A 27,598-nucleotide genomic window follows, 5' to 3' on the forward strand; every position below is an offset into this window, starting at 1 on the left:
TAATTTTTTTTTCCCTCTAACTTTCTTTTCCTAAAACCTTCCTATATCTTTCTTATTTGTTGATTTTTTTTCTGTCTCCTTTTTTTTTAACTTGTAGATTAAAATAGCTTTTATAAAATCTTGGCAGCACTGGGGTTTGAACTCAAGGCTTCACATTTACTAGGCAGGTACTCTTGCCACTTGAGCCATCCCACCAGCAGCTTTTATAAAACTTTGGAACTTAGAAAAAATTGTTTTTGCCACCAAAATAGAATACTCTTAGTAGCCTTATATTTTCAAACCAGGGTTTGAACTCAGGGCCTGGTGCTGCCAAAAAATGTAAAGGTCCTGTAAATAAAAAGTAAAAATATGCCCTCTAAGCATGAGCCACTCATTGCTAATAGGCCCTGGACAGAGAGGAGAGATGGAACTGGTGGAGTGACTCAAATGGTAGGGCACCTGCGTAGCACTGTGCAGGCTGCCTGGGCCAGTTGCAGCAGAGATGCAGGGAGCTACTTCCGTCCTCCATTCTTCATGATTTTGTCTGCTAGGGAGGAGGAGGAGTTGGAGGGGGGATAATTGTGGTTAGGAGCCAGTGGGTGCTCACACGGAGAGACAGATGTCACTCCCTATAACAGGAGATCATTTCCACATTTGGGGCTTGAGGGATTCCCTACAAAGGAAAGCGTCCTAAGATAAGGCTATAAAGGCTTGGACATATGGCACCTTGGGACATTTTCCTTATCTCTTTCTCAGGTTAGCAGGATCAAAGTATACCCAGTTTTTAAGTGTGGAGAGTGGATTATGGAAAGCCTATGAGAACTGGACACAAGCAAGGTGAGATGCAGCTTAATTGCTTTTACCTGTAGGCTGAGGTAGGCACAGCCCCAGCCATGAAACAGAAAAAAGTAGAACAACTGTGTCTCTTAAGTTAGCATTCAGAGAAGCAGGAACGCAGGTTTCTCCTGTCACAATGTCACGCCCCTCCCCAAGAGCCTCTGCCTCACCCCGTTTGCCACTGTTTATAAAAGAACTGCTGAAGGAGGACATCAGGTTTTTGGGGGGATTGGCTTTTGGCTTTTACTTTGGGCTTTTTTGGTGTGGGAAGCTTTGGGAAGGGAAAAGAATTACTGAAGGAAAAGAATTACTAAAGGAAAATTGCTGAAGGGAAAAGAATGGCTAAAGAGGGGTTGATAGAAAGTGTACACCAATGGGGAGAAATGGCCTAAACAATGTATGCACATATGAATAAAGAAAAAAAAAGTCTACACCAAGAACTTTAACATAGGCCTTAGAAAAACTAAGCTAAAGAAAGAACTTTAACATAGTCTTTAGAAAAGCTAAGCCAAAGAAAGAACTTTATAGTGCAAGTCTGAGCACCAAGGCTTTAAGAAAGCTAAAGAGAGATGGGGCAGTGCAAGCCTGGGGTCAAAAGACTTTAAAAGTGATTAAGATAAGCTAAGAGAAAACATGGGACAGTGCGAGCCTAAGGAAGAGGTTTTAAGCAAGGTTTTAAAGAAGTTTTTAGAAGCAAGATTTTAAAGAACTGCAAGGAGTAAGGCCGTAAAGAATAAAGATAGAGGGGAAAAGCAATGAGGGTTGGGTGTCTCCACCGGAGCACCCAACACACCTGACCCCACTTTCTGTCTGTCTATCCTATGTCTTTTCTGAATCTCTAGTCATCCCCGTTAGCTCCAGTTAGGTTCAGTAATAACCAGGAGTGAGAGAGAACACTCACTCCACCAAGGGAGGGAGAGAGAAAACAGTGCCCCCTCCATTTAATAATACAGACAAGTGGAGAATCCATTGGTCAGGGTTACCCCACACACATCCCTACTTACTTGCTAAAAAAGGAGACAGGGTCTACCCATGGAGATGGTGGGAATTTCAGGAAGCTTCAGGGTGCCTCCTTAGGTTTTTAAGGAATGCTGGGGTCTGGATGCATTCCTCCAATTTACCCTGACTATGGCCAGGTATCTCTGACTCTGTCTTGGGCACTAGCACTGCTTATACTTTTGGCTTCCTCTAAGGGCCATGTCTATTCCCTGTTTGAGGAGTTCTGAGGTGAAGGGCTCAGTTTTGATCACTGACCAAATTATTATATTTTTCCCTGATCCAAGATGCTTGGTGAAATGAGGTTAGAGAAATGTGTCAAATGACCAAAGTAAGCAAAGGTAGAATTATCAATTTCCCCCAGGAAAGGGAGACATAGGAATTACTTTAGGATCTAGTCTTGGAATCTCCTAGGGAATCAAGTTTCCACCCCAAAATCATTCTGTAGAATTTGGAGAAGGGCCTCAAAGGACCTTCATGGCACCTGGAGAGAGGGGGCTAGCAGGGAAGGTGGCTGAGACTGAGGCCATGGTGCCTATGGCTTCCACTTCATCACAGTGTGACTGCCCTGCATCTGCCATTATCCCCAAAACTCAGAAGGAAGGAGTTGCTTCCCCACTCATCAAATTGCCAATCAGACATTCAGTTCCACTATGGGAACAGTTGTCTAATACAGCAGAGGACAAAAATATCACAGCCAAGGTTGTCAGGCTCCAGTTACACTCTGAGCAAGTTCTTGTGCTTGTTGCCAGTGCTTCTGAGGGGTGGCTCAGCCCAGGGAGACCACTGCAAGCTTGGTGTTCAGCATAAACTGCAACCATCAGCACAAGATATGCAGTGGCTGCCTGGACAAAATAAAGAGAAGGAAGCATTCCCTGGTATCTCCCAAGCCCAGTCTAGTTTCCCATTCACCAAGCCAGGCTTGGAGAAAGGGGGCAGCTGCTGGGTTGGTACTGGCATCAGATACTGGCTTTGCTGCCTTGCAGTTGGTGCTTCCTGGTCCTCTTCCTCTTCGGTTTCCTACTGGGGCATGTCTCACATGTCACGTATGGGATTGTGTCGGGTAGTCACCCCTGGAGACAAGCATAAGACAGTGGCAATCAAAAGATTGATGGGACTGGTGGTACATGGTGTCCCACAGAGAAAGAAATTCAGTTCTGTGAATGCAGGCAACAGAGAATGTCATTTTGAATAGAAGGTTTACCTCCTGGTCGGCTCGCCAAAAATGTTACCCATGGGCATCTCAGAAGATCTCAGTTTCTTGCATCCCTTCAACAAAGAAAAAGATGGAGAACCACAGATTACAAAGTAGGAGAAAAGTTTTACTGAAAAAAAAGGGTATAGACAGGAAGACACACCACAAGGCAGAGAGTGGTGAGCTTTGGGGGCATAGAAGCCCCCAGTCTTTGTTCAAAGGGCAATTTATAAGTTGTAAGTGCAAAGGGCAGGAAAAATCTAGGCAGAAAGATTTTAGGAGAGGCTAGGATGATTAACAGGTGTGATTGACAAGGTCTTGTTATATAGCATGGGGTGTTCTGCACATGTGCTTATGCTGATTCCCAGGTTTTTTAACATATGCATGAGATGTGAACAATATTCATAAGGTCTTAAGTAGAGGGCTTTACCTGAAAGGTCAGATTGAGAACAGATTTCCCTTTACTGGACAAGCACCATTTTCTGGTCTGAACCAGCCAAGCGACTCCTTGTCTTTTGGGGGAATTTACAACTGCAGAGGAATTTACAACTGTAATCCTGACCATAAAATGACCATTAGAGGGAATGTTTGCGCATGGTACTGGGTGGGGACACGAAGGAGTTCAACATGGAGTGACCTTTTTCTAAGGAGGGTTGAGTCCAATGACATTTTTTTTTCTTTCCCTGTTACTACCCTGCCTCAACTGGGCTTCCTAGGATTTCTTACTTGAAGTACAATAAATATCTACAGAGTTTTACAAACTACATGACATTTTCCTGTTAATCCATCTACTGGCAGTGCTTTTCCATGAACTTCAGAAATTTTCTAACACCCCACAGCCCCAGGAACAATGGCACTTTCTGTATACAGTGGACAAGAGAATGGGAGGTCACCATGCACTCAGAAATCTCTGTGGGTTCCTGGTGAGGAGCAGCTGGTACCTCTGCTCTTGGAGGAGAGATGAAACTGTGCCAGGCAGGAGGGAGCAGAATGCTTAGTTAGGGTCTGGAGACATAAGGAACAGCATGTTGGAGGAATGGAAATGATATCCACATTACGGAAACATCCGTGGATAATTAGAGTGGTGACATGGAACATGATCAGCTTTTGTCCTTAAACTGGGTCCCTTTTCCTTCTTAGAACTGTGGAACCAATAGCAATAAGGAACATCAATTGAGCAGTAAAAGAGACTTTTATTCTTGACCGTGAACAGGAGAAATAAGAAATAAACTTACATATCAACTTCTTCGGGTTGGGAGGCTATAGATACAGAGTAAGAGAAAGGATACAGAGTAAGAGGAGGAGGGGGCGGCCAGTGAAGGGGAGGAGTATTTGTCTTTTCTGGGAATGGAAGGGGATTTCTTGGGAATTTGAGAACCACTTATTTTTGATCCTTTTATGGTTCTTTCCAGTCATCACTATGACAACTGTCAGCTGTCCAGGGACTGGAGGTGTGCCATTTAACAAGCAGATGGATTATAATGAAGTTAGAGGTTATCTGGCAGTCACTCTGGCATCTTAGGTCCAACCAGTTGTGGATAACCCATTTGAAAAGGGGCTTCTGGACTTCAAGCATCCTGTCCTCGAAAATAAACAAAATAAGGGTGGGATGGAAATTCAGGTTAAGTCCCCTAGGCAGCACTCAGGGTACAGGAAGGAAGGTCAGGACAAAATCAAGAAGAGCCTCATGGGTCCCAAGAACATATTCAGACTTGCTCCTCAGAGCCTATAGACTAAACAGGGCTCAGCTGTGTCCTCCTGACTCTATCTCAGAAAGGAATGGGACCCCACTGTCCCCTCACTGCTCCCTACCTGCATACTTTCCCACGAGGACTCATTCCACCTCTGCTGGGGACAAGCTGGATGAACTTGGGCAAGTTACTTCATGTCTCTGAGTCTTACATCCTCATCTGTGATACTGAGTGATAGTAGCTCCTCTTCCCTGGAGTTACTGAGGGCTAAATGAGAGATGTGTGGGAAACGCCTGTACCAGGCTCAGCACACACTTCCTGGCTGTAGCTTTGCTGCCAGCCTCCAGGTGCTGCATTCTTGTTCATTTTGGAACAGTATTTGCTGCCTTTGTCCTGTGTTCCTCTTACTAACATTACTGAGTCTTCCCTCTATGGGCCCACAGACATGAAGCTCACTTTTCCTGTCCCTCTTTTGACCATGTTAGGGGCCTGCTGAGCCTGGCAGGAACCCCAAGAATGTTTGTCAACACCAACAGCTGCCCATCTTCAACAGCAATGGGATGCACAGATAGAGAATGCTCAGAAAGGTAACAGGTGTCTGCAAACAGGGAAGAGCTGGTTCTCTCGGGTAGAGGGCAACAAACCAATTTATCCTGAGCTGATTCCAGCATCAGGGAGGCCAGGCTTTGGCCATACCCAGAACATTGCCAAGGTAGAGTGGCTGAGAGTGGGACTGGACATCAGTTCTCCCTCATTCTGAGATTACAGCACTCAGCCCAGTGCTCCAGGCAGCTCCTACGATGGTCAGAGTTGGCAGGGCAGACAGCAGAAAAATTCATCATGGGGTCGTCAGAGTTCTAGCCTTACTGATAGCCACTTTCAGGGGGAAGGAAGCTTCCATGTAACCTTGAATCTAGAGGGTCTGTTCACTAGACCCAAGTCCTCTGTCACACTGCAGCAAGGCTTGGCCGTGGTATTTGCCAAAATGGGGCCAGCACCCTTACAGGCCAACAAAACGCTATCATCCAAGACTGCCTGCCTACTGGGTTAACCAGGTAGGGACACAGGCTAGACAAGTTCCAATAAAAACACTTGCTTCTCCATGGTGGTCAGTGTCCCTTACAATTTGGCAAAAGCTGGTAGCAGAGGACTGGAGTGAAAGGAGCTGAGATTAGAAGAGGCATTGGTGAGCACACCCTTGGCAGTCAGAAGGGGACTCCTCAGGAGACAAAAAAGGGGTAGCTGCTGGTCATCAGCCAGGAGGCTGGGAAAGGGACACTGGAGGGGTCTGGAAAGGCCAGGAGGAACCAAAACTGAGCAGAAGCTAAGAGTCTTTGACCCCATGGTTACTTTCATAGATGTGGAGAGGCACCAGGCAGGGGTGAGGTGGTTTCAGGGTTTACTTGGTACCAGGAGTTGTGGTTTTAAGAAAGTGACAATGGGCCAGTGGCACCATCAGAGGCCATGGCACAGAGCTCCTGGGTGCAAGCCAAGGCTCTCACTAGCTGTATGGCTGCAGGTACCTGATTTCTGAGGTCAATTCCTTTACCTGATGAAAGGGGGTAAATATGGCTTCCACCTCAGAACTGCTCTGAGAATTAAACAACCCTCCAAGTGTTAAATGCTCAACATGGCGTCTAACATACAGAAAGCACCCAACAGTTGTAAGCCACTGTGACTGTCGCTGAAGACCAGAACCACAGCAATCCAATAATAAAAACGAGGGTACCTGTGTTTATCTCAAGCTCACATCCCACACCAGCCCCAGGGAATTATTATTCTTCCTCATTTTACATGGGGGAAATAAAGCTCAGACACTAATTAAAACGGACACCATAAGATGCAGGAAGTAGGTACTATTGTCATCCTTGTTTAATAGATGAGAAAGTAGCACAGAATATCTGACCACTTGCTCAAAGTGGTCACAAAGCCAGATACTGTATTGAAACACAAGTTCATTTGGCTCCAAAAGCCAAGTGCAGTGCCTTCTGGTTTTAAGATTACTTTATGTTGCAAAATTCTCCATCATAGCCTAAGGCAAACAGAAGAAACAATGGTCCTGAGAGGTCCCATGACGGACTTCAAGTTATGGAAACAGCCAAGATGCCCCAGCACTGACGAATGGATTAAGAAAATGTGGTATCTATACACAATGGAATTTTACGCAGCCATGAAGAAGAACGAAATGTTATCATTTGCTGGTAAATGGATGGAATTGGAGAACATCATTCTGAGTGAGGTTAGCCTGGCCCAAAAGACCAAAAATCGTATGTTCTCCCTCATATGTGGACATTAGATCAAGGGCAAACACAACAAGGGGATTGGACTTTGAGCACATGATAAAAGCGAGAGCACACAAGGGAGGGGTGAGGATAGGTAAGACACCTAAAAAACTAGCTAGCATTTGTTGCCCTTAACGCAGAGAAACTAAAGCAGATACCTTAAAGCAACTGAGGCCAATAGGAAAAGGGGGCCAGGAACTAGAGAAAAGGTTAGATCAAAAAGAATTAACCTAGAAGGTAACACCCACGCACAGGAAATCAATGTGAGTCAATGCCCTGTATAGCTATCCTTATCTCAACCAGCAAAACCCCTTGTTCCTTCCTGTTATTGCTTATACTCTCTCTACAACAAAATTAGAAATAAGGGCAAAATAGTTTCTGCTGGGTATTGAGGTGGGGGAGAGGGAGGGGGCGGAGTGGGTGGTAAGGGAGGGGGTGGGGGCAGGGGGGAGAAATGAACCAAGCCTTGTATGCACATATGAATAATAAAAGAAAAATGAAAAAAAAAAAAAAAAAAAAAAAAAAAGAGCAAGTGAGGGGTTCCAGGACAAGCAGCTGCCACAGAACTCAGTGTCCCCAGGTCAGTGTAACCATGCAACCAAATTTAAGTACCAGTGATGTGCTGAGCTGCCCTTTTCGCTGCCTGTGACTACAGGCAGGACTCCAATCTCCCCGAGTCCTGTGGACCCCAAGGGAAATGTGGCTAAGTGTTCAGATGACTCAGCCAGAGTCCCCAGGCTGCTTCAAGCAGAATCAGCTGTGATCTCCCAGATAACAATAGGCTGAAGACAGATGGGCTCAGGCCAGAGCTGGCTCTGACCTGGCCCAGTACTTTCTTGCACACCTGTGGCCATAGCTCAACTCAGGGACCCCTCAGAGGGCCAGGGACACATGCAACACATCTGAGGATGAATCTGAAAGCCACAGGCCATTTGAGTCATTATCTTTTTCTTTTCTTTTTCAGTCCTGGGGTTTGTCAGGGCCTAGAGCTTGCTAGGCAAGTGCTGTACTACTTAAGCTATGCCCCAGCCCTCTAGTTATTATCTTTAAGGGAGAGGGAGGGAATGCAAAATAATGCCAAGAGCCAAAGGACTTGTTGGCTCCTTTCTGACTCTTCAACGTCATCCAAACAGAGCACAGAGCTGGCCTGGGCTACAGCAGGCCACAGCTGCTTGGCACCGATACTGATGTAGGCTTTGCCGGACAGCATTGCACTAGTATTTAACTTGGGCCTTTGGCCTTCCACAGTCTTTCCAGCTACAAAACAGACCTTATGGATCTGTTGGTGGAGGAAGGATTAAGACATCAGTCTGGACAGTGAGACCCCCTCCAGTGCAAGGCCCCGCTTCCCACTGCTGAGGACTCTCCACAGCCTTTGACCCCCTGGCTCTTGGCATCAACAGCCTCCCCTCTGGCCTGTGTGCACACAGGGACATAGGCCCATGTACACTTCCAAGCCAAAGTTTTGCAACAGCCTTTTTGGGTCCAGCTTCCCAAACTCTTGGAAAGCTTTCCTGGAGAGAGAGGCGCTCTCAGCTGTGGAAGGCTGCACCTGTTGCCCCTGTTGGAAGACAGGTTGAAAGAACTCTACTCTAAACTCTGTACAGCTTGAGACCTCGCTCTTATTTCACACCCCAGACAAATGAGATCAGCTGCAACCTTGTGCATTCTGGGGACTTAGACTGGGCCAGTCCTGGGGCTGCATCCCAATCTCCTCATTGGCCTTTTAGAAGGAGACCTGGTTTCCAGCAGAAGCTTGGGGGAGAGAAGGTCTGTGTCTGTCCTGCTCTGGCTGCCCTCCACACTTGGCCCAGTGCCTGGCACACAGTAGAGGCCCAGAAAAATCTTTGTTGACTCACTGCATGATATATGGGGGGGGGGGTCAACAGACTCTTCATAGTTTGAAAAGCTACAGATGCAAGGAGAACTGTCCTTGAGCCCTATTCATAAAGTCAGGGTGGCCAAGCATGAGTGACTGTCTAACCGTGGCAAATCCCATGGGTGATTTTGAAATAATGCACACACAATATGGTTTAATAAGGAGCCTATTGACATCATGATCATTTAAAAAAGATGTTAACATTCAAATGAAGCATGCCAGAAAGCCAAGTATGAAGAAGTACTTTAATAGCTCAAATTCAAAGTCATCGTGCTCCCAGTTCGGAAGAGATTCCTAAAAGAGGCAACTTTGGCCATCTTGGAAGCCAGCGTTCCCCACCCATGGTCTCCGTGCGTCGACCTCATCTGGGTGCTGACTCAGAGGAAAGTGTCAACAGACTCAGGACCATTCTGGTTCCCAGGGGCCTTCCTCTTATCTATGCATTGTGTCAACCACATTAGTTGGGCTAAGATGACAACTCTGTTAAAGGAAGAGACAAATGTTGACTGTCTAAGCAGGAACAGCCCAAGCTGGCAAGAAAAAGCACGCTGCATACATAGGCTACAGAGGGCGAGCTTCTGCTTGCACACCTGCAACACTAACATTTGTTTTGCCTGCAAACTATCAAGAAGGATTCTGTAGGCCAGGGCATTTCCACCAAACAAGAAGAATGGCGGTCAAAAGTCCTCCGTGTCCCACTGGCCCAGAGTCCTTGTGAGTCATCCACTGGAGAGGCTTTGAGGGAAACATGAAGTCCAGCTCCTGCCTTTGCCTATGGGTCGACTTCTTCTGGAATCACTGTAATCATAATATCTTCATTGCCCCTGCGGACAACCATGTTCAGGATATTTTCCTTTTTGATGACGTCGCTAACATCATTGGCGGAGACCACCGACTGTCCGTTGATGCTGATTATGACGTCATTTTCCTTGAGACCACCACTGCAACACAAAGGGAAATACACTGGTAACATCTCCGTTCTTCCTGCTTATTGAGAGAGGCACAGTTTAGAATGAAAAAGCCTAAAGCAAATGGGGTCGGGGAGGACGGTGAACTCAGGAAAGGGTGACTGAAGCCATCCATTGCTGGCTCCTTTTCAGATTGTTAGGTCAAATCCTCAAGTGCTATGGCACTTATAACCTTATGGCAGACTGACCACAAAGGGGACGAGGATATACCAAGCACAATGGCTAATACTGTGACTGCAGCCAACTTGCTTGCAGTAGGAATTGTGACTCAGACGTCAATTCCTCTGTGAGTGGGTAGGGCACTTCTTTTAGGAGATACTTCCTTTATGTTGCTGTGGCTGTAACTTTAGCTCTTTTGTGTGACAATGTCAATATGCGGTCATGAATCTTCATGGTCTAACACCTGCAGTTGCAGGATTTTTCCGTAAAAGGCTAAACAGGAAATACTTTAGGCCTTGTGGAGTACTTGTTCTCTGTTCTAGCTACTCAACTGTGTCCCAGCAACAAAAAAACTGCCACAGACACTCTGTAACGGAAGGGACGTGGCTGAGTTCCAATAAAACACGTGTAAACGCTGAAATTTTCATTTCATACTACTTCATTATTTTGGAATTTTTTTTAGCTATGTAAAAATGCCAAAATTATTCTCAGCCATGGATCGTACAAAAGTAGGCGGCCGGCCAGGTCCAGTCCCCAGGGTCTCGCTTGCAATCCTTTATCCAACCCTTGCCTCTGGATATATGTCAACACAGGTAACAAGCCCTGATTGCTGGCTGAGCTACTTCTTTCATGCTTTTCTGATGTCACTCAGGTTGTTTTTCTAAAAGTGTTGACAGATGTGGCCTAACTGGTCACAGACATAGAGAAGGCTCTAGCGAGAGATGGGTCCTGAGGTGTTGGGGACACTGATCCATAAACCTCTCTTCCCAGTCTGGCCTCCTGACGAGCCTGCTATTGCTCTTCCCTTCTGCATCACCCTGAGTGAAGCAGTACTTTTGTGTGTGTGTATGTGTGTGTGTGTGTGTGTGTGTGTGTGTGTGTGTGTGAACAACAAATGTTTATTGCTTGTAAGTCAACCAGTCTACGGAAGTTTAGTATAGCTGCCACAAAAGACTAAGACAAAACTGGAACTGAGAAAGGTGGTAATGCTGTAACACATCTCTAAAGTGTAGGAGAGGCTTAAAGCAGGATTTTTAAAGACAGGAAATGTCCTTCTATGTATCAGCCCTGGGTCCAACTGGTGGGAAGATCTGGCTCACAGGAAGTGACCAGAGATATCCAAACACATGATCCTCTGAGCCAGTATAAAAAGTACACTGGGCCAGATACAGTAGGTCATGCCTACAACCCCAGCTATTCCAGTGGTAGGGATAGGGGGTGGGTCATGGTTTAAGGTCAGCCCAGGCAAAAAGCTAGTGAGACCTCCATTTCAACAAATAATTGAGGCACAGTAACTCATGCTTAAAATCCCAGTTGCACAGGAGGCACAGGTAGGAGGATTGTGGTATGAGGGCAACCTCAGGAACAAATATGAGACTCTATCTGAAAAATAACCACCGCTCTGTCCTCCACTCACTGCCCTAGGATCAAAATGAATATCAGGAGACGGAAAAGCACTTGTCACTCACACTTCTGCTGGGGTGTCAGGAATTACTTCAATGATATACGCTCCTGAAAGGACATCTGGGAAGTCTCGGTGGCGGTCCTTCAGCTCTTTGGCTTTGCTGCTCAAGAGAAAAGCCCTTCTGTTAATATTAAGCACCACAAGCTTCCTCTGACCACACTCAGCAACCACCAACTCACTTCTCCCCAAATCTAGTATAAAATTCCTCCACAAGTTCTGATTCTACTTGAGAACTGCCTGTCTACTGGAATCAAAGGTTTATTTCACAATAGCAGGGAAGTACTCTAATCATTATTACTATTACTAATTTGTTAATTACTTAATAGCAGCTACCACCAAAGGAACAATACTGGCCTGTAATGGCTGGCCTGGTTTGCAGCCCCAGCTCTGCCATTTGCTAGCTGTGTTACTTTGAGCAGTTGCTCAGCCTCCCTGTACCTTCCTTTCCTGAAAAATGGGGTTAGTAAGAGTGTTCTACAAAGTGGATTGTTAGAAGGATCAATGAGGTCATCTGTGTAAGGTTCCCACCCAGTGCCTGGCACACAGTAAGCATGTGACAGCCAGTATGATTGGGGTTCATTGCTTCTCCCTAACCCCCAACCCACGTCTGGCTGCAGAGTACAAATGCCACTGCTGTCCTCAGCCTGGAGGGGAGCCACTGGACACTGTAAGATCATAAGCCATCTGGGAAGCATCGGAGCTGTCCCCACAGGCTCCGCTCATTCCCTACACTTCCATCTCTCCCTGTTCCAAAGACAAACAATGGATGTGATTTTAGTCTTGGCAAATCACCCCATCTTCTGGGATGCTAAGAAAGGTATCATCATCCATAATAAGTATCAAATGGCTCAATGTTTTGACAATTACTAAAAATTATAATAATTTAGCAATGTATCTGTTGCTATATCCTCCTCTTTAGCTACTGGACCTACAACAGATTCAACAGATAAGTCAGTTCCTGGGACTGTGAGCTCACTCCCCCCAACCCTCATTGGTTTTCAAACCAGGCCATGTTCCAGTGTGTCATGAGCCTGGCAACCACAGGCGGCAACATCCAGCGCTAGGGAAAACAAGCCCATCCATCATCTGTGGTCCGCAGAGGGACCTGCCCCAGCATTCCTGCAGCCACAGCTCATAGCTCAGGGCGAATGGGAGGCAGGTGCTCCAGGCTGGGGCGGCACTGGGGCACTCCTGGAATGTGGGTTTCAACAGAACAAGTGGTGAAAGGAAGGCATGAGTGAGAGCAGGAGTGAGCAGAGTGAGCCAGCCCCTCTGCTGTCCAGGCCTGCCTACAAAGAGGAGGGCAGGCACTTCCAGATGGTCAGAGGCAAAAACAAAGATACCCAGGCTAACAGCCCCTCCTCTTCCCCAGTGTGAGTTAATTTTAAGCAAACACTGAGTTGTCCAAAAGCAGCTGAAAACTTCCCTTCAGAGATACCAGTGACAGCCTTGTAAGATTCAGATTTATTTAAATGTCAGGCAGACTCGAGTCCTGTTTACCCACCTGGATGTGAGTGACATCATTCGGATGCCTATATACTTCTTCTTGGTAATGGCTTTCCCTGGTGTGACAAAGAGATAACAGGTCAGCTCAGTAGGCAGGAATGGGGACAAGGGAGCCAGGAGTCCAATGCCCCAGTGTGTAGTGTGAAGTCAGGACCAGAAGGGGGCACACTGAGGCTGTGGTTCAGTCCTGGTCTGGACCCCCACCCACTGGAGGACCTTCAGAAAGTCCCATCATTTCAGCTACTGGCCAAAAACCTAGAGTGATCCTGCATTCCTCATGGCCTCAGCCTGGCCTCTGGCCCTTCCCCATGCTGGCTCTGCCCCCATAGATACTGAAATGGGACCCCTTTGCTCTATGTCCACTGTTGCCGCCATGGTCAGAGTTCCAACATCTCTCCTGTGAATGACTAGCAGAGCCTCTTAACTGGCCCCTATCTTCCACTCCCCTCCAGCAGTCCCCTCCTTCTGCCTTTTCCTCCAAAGACACCAGTCACACGGTGAACTTTCCTTTCCCAATGCAGCGAAAATGCAACCTAGGCCCCACCACCCAGCCTGCTGTGAACCTCGCTCCTGGCCCAGCTTCCTACCTGCCCTGTGTAACTGCATGTGCCCACTGTACTGCCGCCCAAGGGCCACTCGAGGACTCTGTGATCACTGGCTGTGTCCAATCCATTGTTCCTGTCTGCAATGCTTGCCGCCCCCTCACCCTCCACTTGCTGGCTCCTTCTCACTCAATCTCAGCTTAACAGATAGTTCCTACCCAGTCCCCCAGCCTGACTCAGAGCAGGTGGGTCAATCACTGCTCTGAATCTGTTTTCTCACCATTCAAATGGGACTGGTAATTCCTACTGAAGGGGCAAAGAAAGTCAGCAAAGTAAAATACTGCATTCTAAATCACATATGCTCGTGCATGGTACATATTAGATTGAGACCATGAGAAACTTCCATGATCATGGGACAAAAATGGACAAATGTCTGTGGTCTAACACCAGGGGCCTATCATGTACCTTCCCTTTCAATTCTTGAAAGGAGCTGACTTGGCTGGTGGTAGAAACTGTCATCTTCCCCTTCCCTGAGTCCCCAAGGTGCAGCTAAGTCTCAGGACCAACTTGAGGAGTTCCCAGGCTGCCTCAGGTTACCTTTGGCCTTCCTTACCTTTGGCCTGTCGGTCGTGGGACTCGGTGAGAAACTTTTTGATCTTATCAGATGGGATGGCAAAGGAGATGCCTGCTGTCACCTTCAGGGTATTGATTCCAATCACCTCACCATCCTGAAAAGCAAGGCGGAAATGGTATTGCGACACTATGAAGAAGAGGCAGGTGCATGCTGGGAGAGTGGAGGACCTGAATAGAAGAAGTCTTTGAAAAACATTTAAGGAGAAGGGAATGTCAGCTATCCTGATGACATCATTACATTCTGGCTACATATACTCAAGTATCATGCTGTATCCCATAAATCTGTACAATTAAAATTATCAGTAAAAAACATGTCCATGGGGTAAGTCAGAATGACAGGGGACTGGCGGAGGAAGTCCCGGGATGGTGATGGTAGAGGCATCGGGATGCAGGGGCAGTATCAGCCAGGCTCAGCCTTGAATGGATCGAGGGATCCTTCTGATCAACAGGTGGGAACTGTCACTGCCTCATTGCATGCACAGATAGCTTCAAAATCCACAATATTTGCTCCTTTCACATGGAAAATGGTTCCAAAATCTCTGAATTGCTAAGGTGGCCATCCGTCCTTCCTGCCTCTCCCATTTCCAATGACTTTGAGGTAATTGCAGATGTTGGGAGAAACTGCCGTTGGGCCTTGGCTGGCTTCACAGCCAGGAACGTGTGTCTCCAAGGGTGCTGTAAGGGCTGGGAAGGGCTGAGGGCAGCTAGGGGCACAGCTGCACCTCCTCCTTTCCTCTGCTGGAGAAGAAAAGCTGACAAGAGAGCATAAATTACTCCTGATGCACTTCCCACCAGTGGTAAGATTTTAGTCCCTTATGCCCAGACACCCTGCAAGAGGCACTGCCACCCAGGGCCTTGCTAATGATCACGATTTCAACCTTTGTAGGTGACACCCAGGCTGCTCACTAGCTCTGATAGTCTGTGACCTGAAGGCTTTGATTTTATGCTGAAGTATTTAAGGATACACTGAGCTAGATCTTTGTGAGCGGGTGACTTCCCACCACAAAGGGAGCCAGGCCAGCTCCTCCCTGCTTCATCACCCTGGAAACTTGCTCAGGAGGTATCCTTCTACAGCAGGGAGCACAACTGAGACCCTCAGCATGACACTCCTCCCTTTCTGCTTCACTGTGGCTCTGCACAAACTCGTCTTCTGACCTGAGGTTCCCAACCCACAACTTCACCATGCCTTACTCCTTCCAGAAAAGGAACATTACATCCACACAGCACTTTAGAATAATTACATAACATGTCTTGGCAAGCTCATGCTTAAAAGGAAAGCAAAACAAAAGCAGTATGTGCATACATAAAAACAAATGTTATGACATAGGTATTAAAAGACCTTACCAAATTCACTAACGGGCCTCCGGAGTTTCCATACTGAAATTAAAATAGAATTGGAAAGGTTAGACCTGTGTCATAACATGCTCAATCTGTGTCCCTGCCTGGCAGCTTTCTGAGCTCTGTGCCTAGCATATGGAGCATGGTCCTCTCCTGAGATCTGTTACTGTTAAACTCATATTTTGCCAGAGAAAAGGACCTTAGTGATTTTCACAAAGTCTGAGATGTGCCACAATCAGGAAATTTTTGGCTCTGAAGCCCAGAGGCCCACTGCACTCACTCTACAGCCCCTAACCAACCCACTTCTTCCTCCTGGGATGAGACTGGCTGCTCACTCACTCACTCCAGGATCACACAGTCCAAACCTGTACAGCCCCTCAGTGGAAACCCTGCCTCGCTCCAGGCTGGAGTCCATATGGTTTGCTCTACTTCCAGGATTTCACACATTTTGCAAGAAAGTTTGGGAATAAAACCTGTAAGAGGCAGCGAGTCCACAAAACATGCTGGGTTTCTTATTTATTAGACAGGTGTGGGGAGAGAAAAACCATCACTTTTCAGAAATACCAATCCTCCAGGGAGAGAGCTGAAGTAGAAAAATGTGATGATCAAGAGATTCCATTTATGAGCCCTGACCCTCAGCTCAGGAGGGAGCAGCATGGAATGCTGGAGACCTAATGCTCAGACTATGGTCAGGCAGAGCTTGTGCCTCCCCGAGGCTACATAGCCTTGCACTGAGTGTCCGTCCTGCAGGAAAGGGAGGCGCCGTGCATCCACAGTGTGCTATAGGAGCCACAGGACAGGGGAGCCGCCGACCCTCTTAGTAGGACAGGGAGCTCCTCTCTGTGCAGTCCTTTGGCAAATCCAAAGGGCCCTTTGCAGGCACAGGAATGATCGCTAATGGGGTGCTGACCCCTCAGTCTTCTTGGCTTTAGGAGTTCAAAGAAGAACCCCTTGAACAACGCTATGAGAACCCTGACTTGACCCCTGCTTCCTAAGTCCAGCATCCTCTGGCATAAACCTGCCCCAACCTCTAGCCAGTAGCAGGAAGTGGGGGCAAGTGGGTGGCTCACATTGATGATGGCGTCTGTCTGGATGTAGTCCATGTCCGAATTCCGGAGCCCAAGCTCTTTGCCACCTCTCTGGGTGGTGCTGACAATCCCCGTGGTGACTGTGTTCTGGAGGGAAAAGGGACTTCCGATGGCAACCACGAACTCTCCAGGCCGCAGCTCTGAGGAACGGCCGAGCAGCAGGACAGGCAGCTTTCCCTGAAACCACAAGGACAGCATTGCTGCATTCATTCAATTTAGCAAGATAGAGAAATGCAGAGACACAGTGGAAGAGCAAGCAGTGACCCGTCACTCAGAAACATTAGCTCAGGTCCTGGGGGAACTGAATGCAGGCCTTACACCACTGTCCTGGGGTCTGAGCCCCTGCTGTAATCTATACACTACATGCTCTTATGGAGCCAGTGAAGTGGGGGGCAGGGGCTGCATGCCAAGGAAAATGGGAAGATGACAGGAGACCATTTGGGCATCTAATCACATCTTGGAGCTACAACAGACTTGCCCTAAAAACTTCAGGGTAGAGGACTGAAGGAAATAACATAGACTGAGGATCTGGAGTAGGACCGTCTGGATAAATCTTAGAGAGCAAAGGCCCAGGGAACAACCCTGAGCCCAAGGGGCCTCGGGAAAGCAGTGAACCTGATCCACTTCCTACATGCACACCCCTCCAGTCCTGAGGATGTGGGTGGCCGGCAGGCAGGGACTCAGTGCACTCTGTGCTAAGCACATGACAGTCCTGGGGAGGCACCAGGCTGGGCAGAGGAGGCAAAGCCTCCCGGAACTAGATACCAGGCCCTGAGCAGTAGCTATCTCTCGTCCTGAGAAGGTCCCCATCACCACCTCTGCTTCCCAGCCTGGGTTGAGGAATGAGCCCAAGAAGCCCCATCTCCATCACCCCATGAAGGCTGTGCAGTCAAGAGCCCCAGAGAATTCTTTAGAATAAGACAGACCCAGTGGAGTTCTCCCCAGAGTCACAGGGCCAAGGGGCTTGAGGTCATTCCCACTCTGTTATGGAGGGCTTCAGGTCCTTCCTCTCACACAGCCCAGGAACCTCCTAAGTTCCTTCAGCTTTGCTTACTGAGTCCAACGTGGACCAGGCCATAAATCCAAGAGCTGTACCAGGCCTTGTGCTAAGAACAACTCAGGAGTCCTCATGTCTGTCCATCCTGAAAAAAGAAGGTGCTAAAGGGATCTGGATGGGGTAGAAACAGGGCAGGTAGAAACCAGTGGCTACTTCAGCCTCTCCTCTGCCAAAAACAGATAGAAACCTACTGGTGAGTGGGGTGATCAGTGTGCCCTTTTAACAGGTGAGGACAAGAAGCTGAGGGACCAGGTGGCTTAGGACACAGCAGGAAGGAATTTATCCCTGGGACTGAGACCTGCAACCTGATTCTCTTGTCCCGTGCATAGCACCGTGACTAAGATTCCACCCCCACATATGCATCCCCTAAGAATGATGCTGGCTAAGAACTCAGGCAGGAAAAAGGAATGTGGAGGACGGAGTGCAAGACCTAACTGATCTGAAGATGTGAGGAGGAGGGGAAAGAGCCCTTCAGGTCACAGACACCGCTCCACCCCACAAAAAGCTGTCTGTAGTCAAGAGCATAGGCCTAGGCCAGGCTGCCAACACTAAGATCCTGCCTGAACTTATAACCACTCAGACCTGTGGCTGCCTCATCTGAGAAGTAGGAGTAATGTCATCCACCAATCTCACTGGCCTACTGTGAGAACCAGGTGACTTAGGGTCTGAACAGTTCTGAACTTGGGGCTGGAGTGAGCATCAGCTAAGTACCGGCTACTGTTTCCAGTATTCAGGTCTGTGCTAACTCAATAGGAGAAGAGATCCACCAACTGTGCTGCCACAGGCCACTACATGTCACCTCATGAGACACAGTTCTACCCTGTGACTCTTCCTGCTTGGGGTCACCTGAGGCCAGAGCCTGTGGCATTCCCTTCACAGTCCCACACTCTATGCAGCAAGCTCAGTGTGGCGTGTTTACCCTGGGCCTGCGCCAGCAGCCCCTGCCAGGAATGACCTCAGCAATCATGGCAGGGTGGGGCAGGCGTCGTGCTGGTGATGTGCACCCAGCCACACTGGGGGAGGCCCATCCAGGACAATGGGCCTGGGGCTGGCTGGAAGCTCTATCTTTGAGCCTTCAGGACTGGCCTCAAGGGGTAGCCAAAGGATGGTGGCAGAAGCTGCTGGGGCAGGTCACACTGGCAGGACAAGTAAGCACAGTTATAGGCAAGAAGTCAAGCTCAGACTCAGACTGGTGGGCCCGTCCATATCTCAGCCACAAAGTGGAGGCTACATCAGAAGGTTGAGGTAGGTCTTGCTGTGGATAACTTAATCAGCATTTAGCATGTACCCTTTCCAGGCCACCCACTATACCTCCTGGGAAGGGAACCAGATGTAGCTCCAAGTCTTGGAGGACTTAGATGGCAGAGACCTAAAGACAACCCTGTCTAGCTCTTTGTTCCAAAGTCTGAGCTCAAGCCCAGAAAATGTTGAGAAAAAGAACAATTTGGCAAAGCTGTGAGGGCAGAGGGGAAAGAAGCCCACGAGATCAGTTGATTGAGGCCTGCATGCTACTCATCATGTACCCTGGGAGAGTCAGGCCTCCAGGAATACTGCCTGCCACCACAATGAGCCCAGAGCACTATGGACAAGCCTGGTTCTAGTACAGCAGACTTGTCCACTGTCATCACTGGGATGACTACATGGGCTTAGACAAAGTGGACACCAATGATGAGAACTGAGGACCCAGGGTCTCCGCAAGAACCATCCCCACTCAAACACAGAGGAGGAAACATGGACACACACACTACTCTCATTGCACCTGCCCCATAGGTGGCACCAATAATCAGAGTCCCCTTGAGTTTTTATTCACTCAGACATATCTATCATAGATTATAAAAGGTAATGGGAAGACAGAACTAAGGAATATACATGGTGGGGTGGAGAGTGGAGTTTTATCCTAGAGACCCTGAATTTATGTGAAAGGAACAAACCTTTTGCCTGACAGACAACAAAGCACATTTACGGCAAGTAAGCACTTAGAGCATAATTTTTCCCGTTTTACAGATGTGTAATCTGAGGCTCAGACAGAGGGACTTCTCACAGAGTGAACAACCTGGCTAAACAAGAGAATAGGCTCCCCAGCCTTGGACCTGAATCCCCGTAATGCAGGAACTCCTGGACTTCTAATTATAGACGGAAATCCTTGTGAGGGAGTGACATGGTGCCGAGATGCCGGCCAGGCCAGATTTATGGCTGTCCGTGATGTCAAGTGCCTTTGGGGGCCATGTGGCCCCTGACCACCACAGGTGCCAGCTGTCTGCACGAGCTGGCTCTTCAGCCCATTCAGATCCAAGTGGAGCTCATTCTCAGCCACAGTCCTCATCCCGGGCCCGTCTGCTCGGTAGCTACACCTCTGCTGGCCAAATTCCTGCTCCGTAATTGAGCTTTTTACTCCATCACTGTCTAGACATACACTCCATGGGGGACAGGGGGAGATGAAATGCACATATGGCTTCAAGGCACAGCCACGTTCTGGCCCTGCCCTGCAGATTCTGAGCTGCACTTCAGGGTCTATTCATACCCAGTCTAGCACTCTGCTCTGTGTCCATAGGCTGCTTCCCGTGGTGCTGCCCACATCAAAGCTGCCTCCAGGCTCCCAGCTGCAGACACTCTGTCTGAGGCTCCCTTTGAAGCAACACCAGCACAGGCCATCTCCAAGACGCCAGCCCCTCTCCTAACAGCCACTTCACAAGTCTCCCCATCCTGCTGGGGCCTCACAGCTCTCCTAAGAAGTACCCAGGGCAAACATCCATCCTCTTCCTGACACCTGCGATGGGAAGGCCGAGAGGAAGATGGGGCCTTGCAGTCCCTTTGCACATGTCAGAGTCTCACACTGAAGGGCAGCACGTGAAAACACAATTTGGGGATGCACAAAAGTTATGAGGTAGAAAAGCAGAGCTGTAAGGCTTCAGGTCACAGAGCCAAGAAGGAGACCTCAGATCCTACCGGGAGGGCCAAGTTCTTCTAGGATAAGGGACATTCCGTAGCGAGTCTGATCTCACTCACACTGGTGGAAAGCAGGAGCCTGGGGGCTCAGAGCACAAGGCTGACATCCAGGAAAGTGCCGCTCTGTGCTCCGGACACTGCACGGGGCAGGTGATGATAGCCAGTGTAACACAGAACAAAGCAATGGGAGCATCTGAGAACACTCAGAGACCAGAAAATGGGAGGGACAAGAGGTCATACTCAAGGTAAAGGACTGGCCTTTCTGTTTAGTGCATGGTTTCTCCACAGGAGTCTGTCTTATCCTCAGGCAATCCCTGGAAAGGGGGTGAAGCCAGGCATGCCCACAGCCTTGCTTTTGTAGGCTCTAGATGTGGCACAGCTTCTACATCTGAACAATGAATGAACCTTAGCTGCCAAAATTCCCCAGCCAAGAAAGTTAAGCCTGTTCCGAGGACTGTCCTGCTCTGATGGTGTGCCTTGGGCTCAGCGTTCAACACCGACAAACCAGTGCAGAAGTGAAGACAGATGAAACATACGTGTGTGCACACACTGCACCCTGGGTTCCACTAACCCTGGCCTAACGCTCTCCCAGGCAGCAGCACCTCTCGGTGGATCTGGATCCTGCACTAACTTACTCTGTGACCCTGGGCCACCCGATTGACTTCTCTAGGTCTCAGTTTTGAGGGAATTGAGTCTGTTGAATGCCGATGTGCTCTCAGCTCTGACAATTAGGGTTCTTTCTAGAAGACCTGGATGTTTCCAGAAATTTTATTAGTAGACAAGAGTTAAATGGGTAAGATAGAAAAGACACCAGGGGGCTTCAAAAATCTCTTTGTATACAACTCCCAGTGGGGTCAGATGTTTCTGCAAGCTTCTGTAGCAATAAGATGAAAGGAAGTGTCTAGAACCCTCCAGATGGTGGCTTGGCCAGTTGTCCTCTAGGGAGGACCACAAAAAGCTATAACCCATCACTAGTTCAGTTTCTGCTAACAGCCCTTCAGTGCTCACTTCATTGCAACCACATTCCCTAAAGCTTGGGGGAGGGAAGGAGGAGCAGTAAAATAAACCAGTAAAACCAAAATTAAGGGAAAGGTGGCAACTTTTTTTTTAACCTAATGAGCCAAGTCAATCACTTCTTTCTCGCCTTTGAAAACTATAAAGCACTTCTCAGTTACAAAAATATTTTTGTTGCTGAATCTGCAGAATCTACTGTATCTGCCAGCTGCCCAACACACTCGTGTTCAAGGGCTGGGGTTTCCAGGCTGGCCCAGTGCTGGCTGAAGTTTGCTTCAAAGGCTAATGTTGCAGCCACTGGCTGCAACTCAACTGAATGATTCAATGTGCCTTCTGGAAACAGTTATGCTAACCTTTCATTTTCTTTTAAAAAAATGTGCAATGGAGGAAATGCTGCGTCCCCCATACCCACCATGGAACCTGCATGCCTCCTAAGGAAAACAGACTGTGTACTGGAGAGTCATCAGGGACGTCCGCATCTACGGGCTTGCTTAAGGAGAGAGTGCTCCAGCCTGGGTAAGGAAGGATGGAGCACATGCACAGGTAAGAGGAAGTGGAAAGGTGGTGGAACTATGGAATGTGGATCAGGTAAGCCAAAGTTTAGCTGAGGACCAGTTACAGCATCCACAGGGCCCAGTGTGAAATAAAACGTATGTCCCTTCATCACAAAGTGTTTTCCTTTATTCTATACACACACTCTCTCTCATTCTAGCTTGATGCTTTTGTTATTTGCTAGTCATGGTCCTCTGAGAATGAAGACATTCCAAGAGTGGCAAGTAGACTCCCGGTTGGTCTTACAAGTCAGCTATAGGACCCATGCAATGTGCACCAATTGGGATAGGAAAATAGAGCCCAGCACCTCTCCTTTCTAAGATCCCACTTCCCAACCCACAGAACAGACACATGATGGCCACAAAAGCACTGCCACTTCTGTGCCAGGAAACATTAGGTACCTAGATCAGAAGCTTACCCCACCCAGTGGCCTACAGGACACACTACAGCATGGTCAGCCTGAGCCCTGCACATGTACGGCCTTGAGATGCTGTGGGATATGACACCCAACTCCCAATCTCCCCATGCCCACACTCTTCCCGGGATGAGATGTAGTTATGATCATTACACAGAGCAGGAAGGAAGGTCATGCAAGGACAGAGGTCCCTGGAGACAGGGGAATAGGAAGGCTGGGAACCCACTCTGAGGAGGGGGAGGAGGAGGAGGAATTGTGACTGAACCAAGGCTCCAAGCCGTCTGAGCATACGCCATTGTATCACTGGATGTTTAGGACAAGATACAAATTCAAAGATAAAGTTATGACAGTGGCCTAGAGTATGGGGCCTTTCTGAATCCATGGCCAGTAAGTGTTCAGGCCACATTACAGGGGAGGAGGTAGTGAGCCAAGAATAAGATGTCTGACATTTGGATTAGAGAAGAAGTTTATGAGTGATAGCAAGACTAAGAATATGACTGTGAAAAGGTCAGGTACTGTTGCAGTGAGTGGAGGGGTGAGACCAAGGAGCCAAAGGCCAAGATAGGAGGGGTGTGATATATCGCCACTGACCTCTAACCTATCCAGGTCAGGAACATTGTGTCATCCAGTCACCAGCATTCATTTCCCTAGCCGACATGCATTTTTGCTGTCAAGAAGTGGAGCAGAAAAGTAGGAAGATGAGAGGATGGCAGGGAGGGAGACGGGAGACATGAGGGAAAGAGAGAAAAGAAAAAGAAAACATAGGATGGTTGTGCAAAAACAGAGAAAGAATGCAAATGAAAAAATAAAGTCATCTTCCTCCTCACTGTTTGTGAACACCACCATAATATTTAGTCTCCTGTAAGATATATCAAGGAATGTTTGCCATTTCAAATATTCTCCTACTTTTGTTTAAACCACAAAATGTCAACAGCTCTATACAAGGAGCCCAAGCAGCCAGTGGTTGTATATATTCTGTGGCACTCAGAGGAGGAAAAACATGGTCAAGTCTAACTTTTGTCTTCTCCATACATCAGCCCCCTTGATCCAAGCCCTTCTGTCCACTGACCTGAGCACAGCTGCTGCTGCTACAGGGTCTGGCCATGGTGACACTCAATAAATACTTCTGAAATCAATAGAAGAATGAACGAGACAGATCTTAAAAGCTCTATTGGGGTCTTAAAACTGGGTAATACTCAGGTTAGCCAAGGTCTGACATTTTAATCAGAGTAGCTGACTCACACGTGACCTGGTTTGCAGGTGGCAGGCCAGGGAGCAGCTGCTATCTGAGTTGTGAGAGGTGGGCATGTGGTGTGGTCCTCCTGTTCAGTAAGCTCTGTGTCCAGCAAGCAGAAGCCCCTCCATGTCCGCCAAGCTAAGATGAAGATACTCAGGCCTCTCAGCACCCATGACCACTTAAAAGCGTGTGTGGCAATGGACTTTAATCAGCCATAAGGAATAATGACAACATGTAGTTTGAAGGTAAAGGGATGCAATTGGAGGACATCATGTTAAGTGAAGTAAGCAGGGCTCAGAAAGACACAGGCTGCATGTTTAAGATAGATCCAAAAGATAAACATATATACAAAAACAAACATGAGCATATGCAAACTCGTAAGTAGAACATGTCTGTAATAGTGGAACTGCTCTGTGGAACTCGGGGAAGGTGAGAAAAGAAAAGAGAATGCTAGAGCATCAACAATATCGTAAAACACATCTGTGAAGGTAGAGGACATAAGTTTATACATTAAAAGCTGTTGAAAACTGAGGGGTGGGAGGTGAGGGGTAAGGGAGAGTAATGGAAGGGGCTGAATGGCCCAAAGTAAAGTATACTCACAGCAGGGATACACTGAGAAACCCCTTCGAACGTTGACTTAATAACAAAAGACAGAACTGTAAAACAGGTATAGTGTGGGGGGGTACTTGTTGAGGGGGGAGGGTGAATGAAGGAGATTAAAGTGAGGGTGTATGGTTGATGGACTTCATATATGAAATAGAACAAAGAAACATCTTGCAATTGCTTTAAGTGGAGGGGGAGGGGGTAAGGGGGAGAGGTGGTGGGGGTGATCTAACAAATGTACAATATAAACCTATTTGGAAATTTCATAATGAATCCCCCCCTGTACAATGAATATATCCTAATAAAAATATTTTTTTAATAAAAGAGCCTGTGTGGGCCTCATATGCAGGGAAGTTGCTCAATATATACCATTTTAAAAATAGTTTAAACGTTTTAAAGATACATACCTTCCCCTATATAAAAACAACTTGAGATGGTCAATGACAAAGAGCGTATTGTAATTAAATATATATCCATAACATAAAATGGGGATGGAGAGATAGCTTTTTGTGAGCTGTTTGGTAGACAAAACAAACCAGGAAAATACCAGGTATTTAATAACATGTTCCTGTTATCAGATTCTGGTGACTTGTTAATTAACACATTTATTGGAAGAATCAGTCCTCAGTTCACCATGAGGTCTTGTTCTCCCTTGCTACAGAAAGAGGTCTGAATGGTTTTAAGAAAACAGCTATGAGGAACTGAATCTTCCTGCCATGAATAAGAATCTATGGAATTCTCTGCGTTTTTCAGACTCTCAGGACCTGACTACAGAAGACCTTGTAGCTTCCTGGTTTATGGGCAAGGGCCCCAAAGAACCAAGGTCAGTAAGAAACACAGACAATACTCGGAGTAATCAGCCATGCAGAAACATGGGCAGAAATGTTCCTGAAGGTTATCATAAACTCACTGGAAAATAACAATTTTCCTCCCAAGTGAAAAGGACAGGAAATATTCTCAGTGGGTGACTGCAAACCCATGGTCCAAGTTCTCCAGACTGGGCAGAATAGAAGAAATTAAGCAACTTCACTAGTCATCTCTCCTTCTGTCCCTGTGGCTGGCTCTCTCTGTCTGCCCTGTCTCAGCTCATGTCACCTTCTCAGGCGAGCTCCCCTGCCTACACAATCTGTGGATGCCTTCCACCCCTGCTGTCATCTACCTCTTCTTCTCTTTGTCTCCTTCATTGTACTTACTGCTGCATTTATTCCATTTCTCCTGCCTTCCACTCCAGGTCTTAAACTCTATGACTTTTATTCACTGTTGCTATATCTTCAGCACCTAATAGAGTATTTGGCCAAGACAGATGCTCAATAAGCATTTATAAAATCAGTAAATGAATAATGAAAAATAGAAATACATGAAACAAACTTTGGAAGATCCAGTAGGATCTGCAAGTTGGATAACTAAAACACTTTTGAATTCTGGAAAACTCCTTTCTACCAACATCACAGAAAAACAGGCAAATATAAGGCCTCTCTCTGTTTAATCTGGCAAGACCAAAGCTTGATCTTCAGCAAAGTCAATCCTTCCCAAATGATATCCACTTGTCTGTCCCCATTCCCCTTGGTCCCTTAGAGTTTCACCTGGTTTGGTTCTTATGAGTATATTCTTCCAGCCACTTCAAGCCCCTAGGGTTGGCAAATTCTTTCTGTGTAATGCCAGAACAATTTTTTTTTTTTGGCTTCACAGGCCATATAGTCTCTATTCCAACCATTCAAATCTGCTGGCGCAAGATGAAAGCAAGCATAGACTCTACCTAAATGAATGGGCATGACTGTGTCCCCCCAAAAATTTTATTAATAAAAAAAAGTTGGGCTACAGGCTATATTTGGCCAATCTGGGACTTTTACACACTGTCACACACTTACTAAACTGTCTCCTCTAAGTGAGAAGGACAGAAGACATTCCCACTGGGGCACCTATAAATTCACTCCCGATGACTTGGGAACTGCCTTGTCAGAACCATCCAATTCCCTGCAAAAAGTGCCAAAGTGAAAAAAGACATTACCATATTAAGAGAAAAATGAAGCCAAAGAATTTCCTTAATAATCAACGAAGTTCTTGAAATAGGGCCAGAGAACACACGGGGCTCCAGTGCTGAGAGTTTGAGGAACTGAAATATTTTCACATGCCAAGAGGAGCTGCAATCAGAACAATGAGGAACCATGGCCCCATTTGCCTCTGGGCAGAAGCTGGCTGAGCAGAATGCCAGCCAGCTTCCACTTCAGAGTCTAGATTTCCATTCCCTCGTGAAATATGGATTCCCACCTCCCTAAAAATGGTTAAAAAAAATTAATCCAGTAACAGGAGCCTGATGATATCAACAGGGTCTGCAGCACCTTTAGCAAATGCTGAGCTTTGGGAAAGAAAGAAGACCACAAAAAGAGAGGCATGGAGAGAATGAGGAGAAGCATCCAAAATGGAAAAACACCAAGCAAAATGAGAGGGGACAGTGTGTGTTCTGTGCTCCCTGCAAGCTGACTGGAATGAATGACAAGACTCCAAGGATATGCAGCTGGCTCCATGTTATCTGATTCACTTTTGGACAAGCCCAAGTGTCTTAGTCAGCATCCTCTGACAATCAGGTTGCCTGAGGAGAACTCATGAGTCACCATGGCCACCTCCGTGGAGGCTGCCTGGACCCCCCTCACTCAGATTCACTACAAGTCCTGCAGATTCTGAGAGCCAGGCTTGGTGAGGCTTAGCCATGAAAGGCCAGGGCCATTGCTGCCCCCCCACCCCCACCCAACCAAGTGACCCTGCTCTGAACTCCATGATCAAGTGTCAGCCTCTGGCCTTGTCAGCAAGCTCAGCAGAAAGAGGACCCTCTGCAAACAAGGCAACCCAGCACCCAGAGTCTGTATTTCAGCCACTTCAAACAAGTGTTGGGGGCCACTGAGCCAAAGGTGGCTAGGGACTAGCACAGGCCAGGGTAGGAAGAAAACCACCTCAAGCCTGGACAGGCTATTTCCAAATATTTACCTGATGGTTGGTGTCAGGGAAAAGCTTCCTCAGGAGGCCTCGGGGCCTCCTGAGTAACAGACCTACGGTAGCCCCAGCTCACTTGACCTCATGTCTACCAAACTCCAGCAGTAAGGCAGGAGGCAGGAGTGTGTACAGGAGGCAGGAGTGTGTACAGCCAGCCTGCTGCACCCTCTCTCTATAGCAGAAAACAGAAAGGGGCTGGGGCAGCAGTCCCTGGTACCCTCTCCACCG

General features: G+C 47.5%; 1 protein-coding gene and 1 long non-coding RNA gene across 2 annotated transcripts in view; both read right to left on the reverse strand.

Moving 5' to 3' along the window:
- Positions 1-1,395: 1,395 nt before the first annotated feature.
- On the reverse strand, positions 1,396-7,391 carry LOC141424604 (uncharacterized). The gene is made up of 3 exons (XR_012449477.1): positions 4,820-7,391; positions 3,017-3,081; positions 1,396-2,885 (listed from the first exon to the last, which is right to left on the reverse strand). It is a non-coding gene; the product is annotated as an uncharacterized lncRNA (long non-coding RNA).
- Positions 7,392-9,090: 1,699 nt separating this feature from the next.
- The window catches only part of Htra1 (HtrA serine peptidase 1), a 46,376-nt gene continuing 27,868 nt past the window's right edge, over positions 9,091-27,598 (reverse strand). The window contains exons 4-9 of the mRNA XM_020171771.2: positions 16,541-16,735; positions 15,477-15,509; positions 14,113-14,227; positions 12,956-13,013; positions 11,456-11,551; positions 9,091-9,800 (exon numbers count right to left, since the gene is read on the reverse strand). Of these exons, the coding sequence (XP_020027360.2) occupies positions 9,632-9,800; positions 11,456-11,551; positions 12,956-13,013; positions 14,113-14,227; positions 15,477-15,509; positions 16,541-16,735 (666 nt within the window). The 3' untranslated portion in view covers positions 9,091-9,631. The remainder of the gene's footprint in view (positions 9,801-11,455; positions 11,552-12,955; positions 13,014-14,112; positions 14,228-15,476; positions 15,510-16,540; positions 16,736-27,598) is intronic.

This window comes from Castor canadensis, chromosome 7, assembly GCF_047511655.1.
Source record: "Castor canadensis chromosome 7, mCasCan1.hap1v2, whole genome shotgun sequence".
NCBI classification, from domain to species: domain Eukaryota; kingdom Metazoa; phylum Chordata; class Mammalia; order Rodentia; family Castoridae; genus Castor; species Castor canadensis.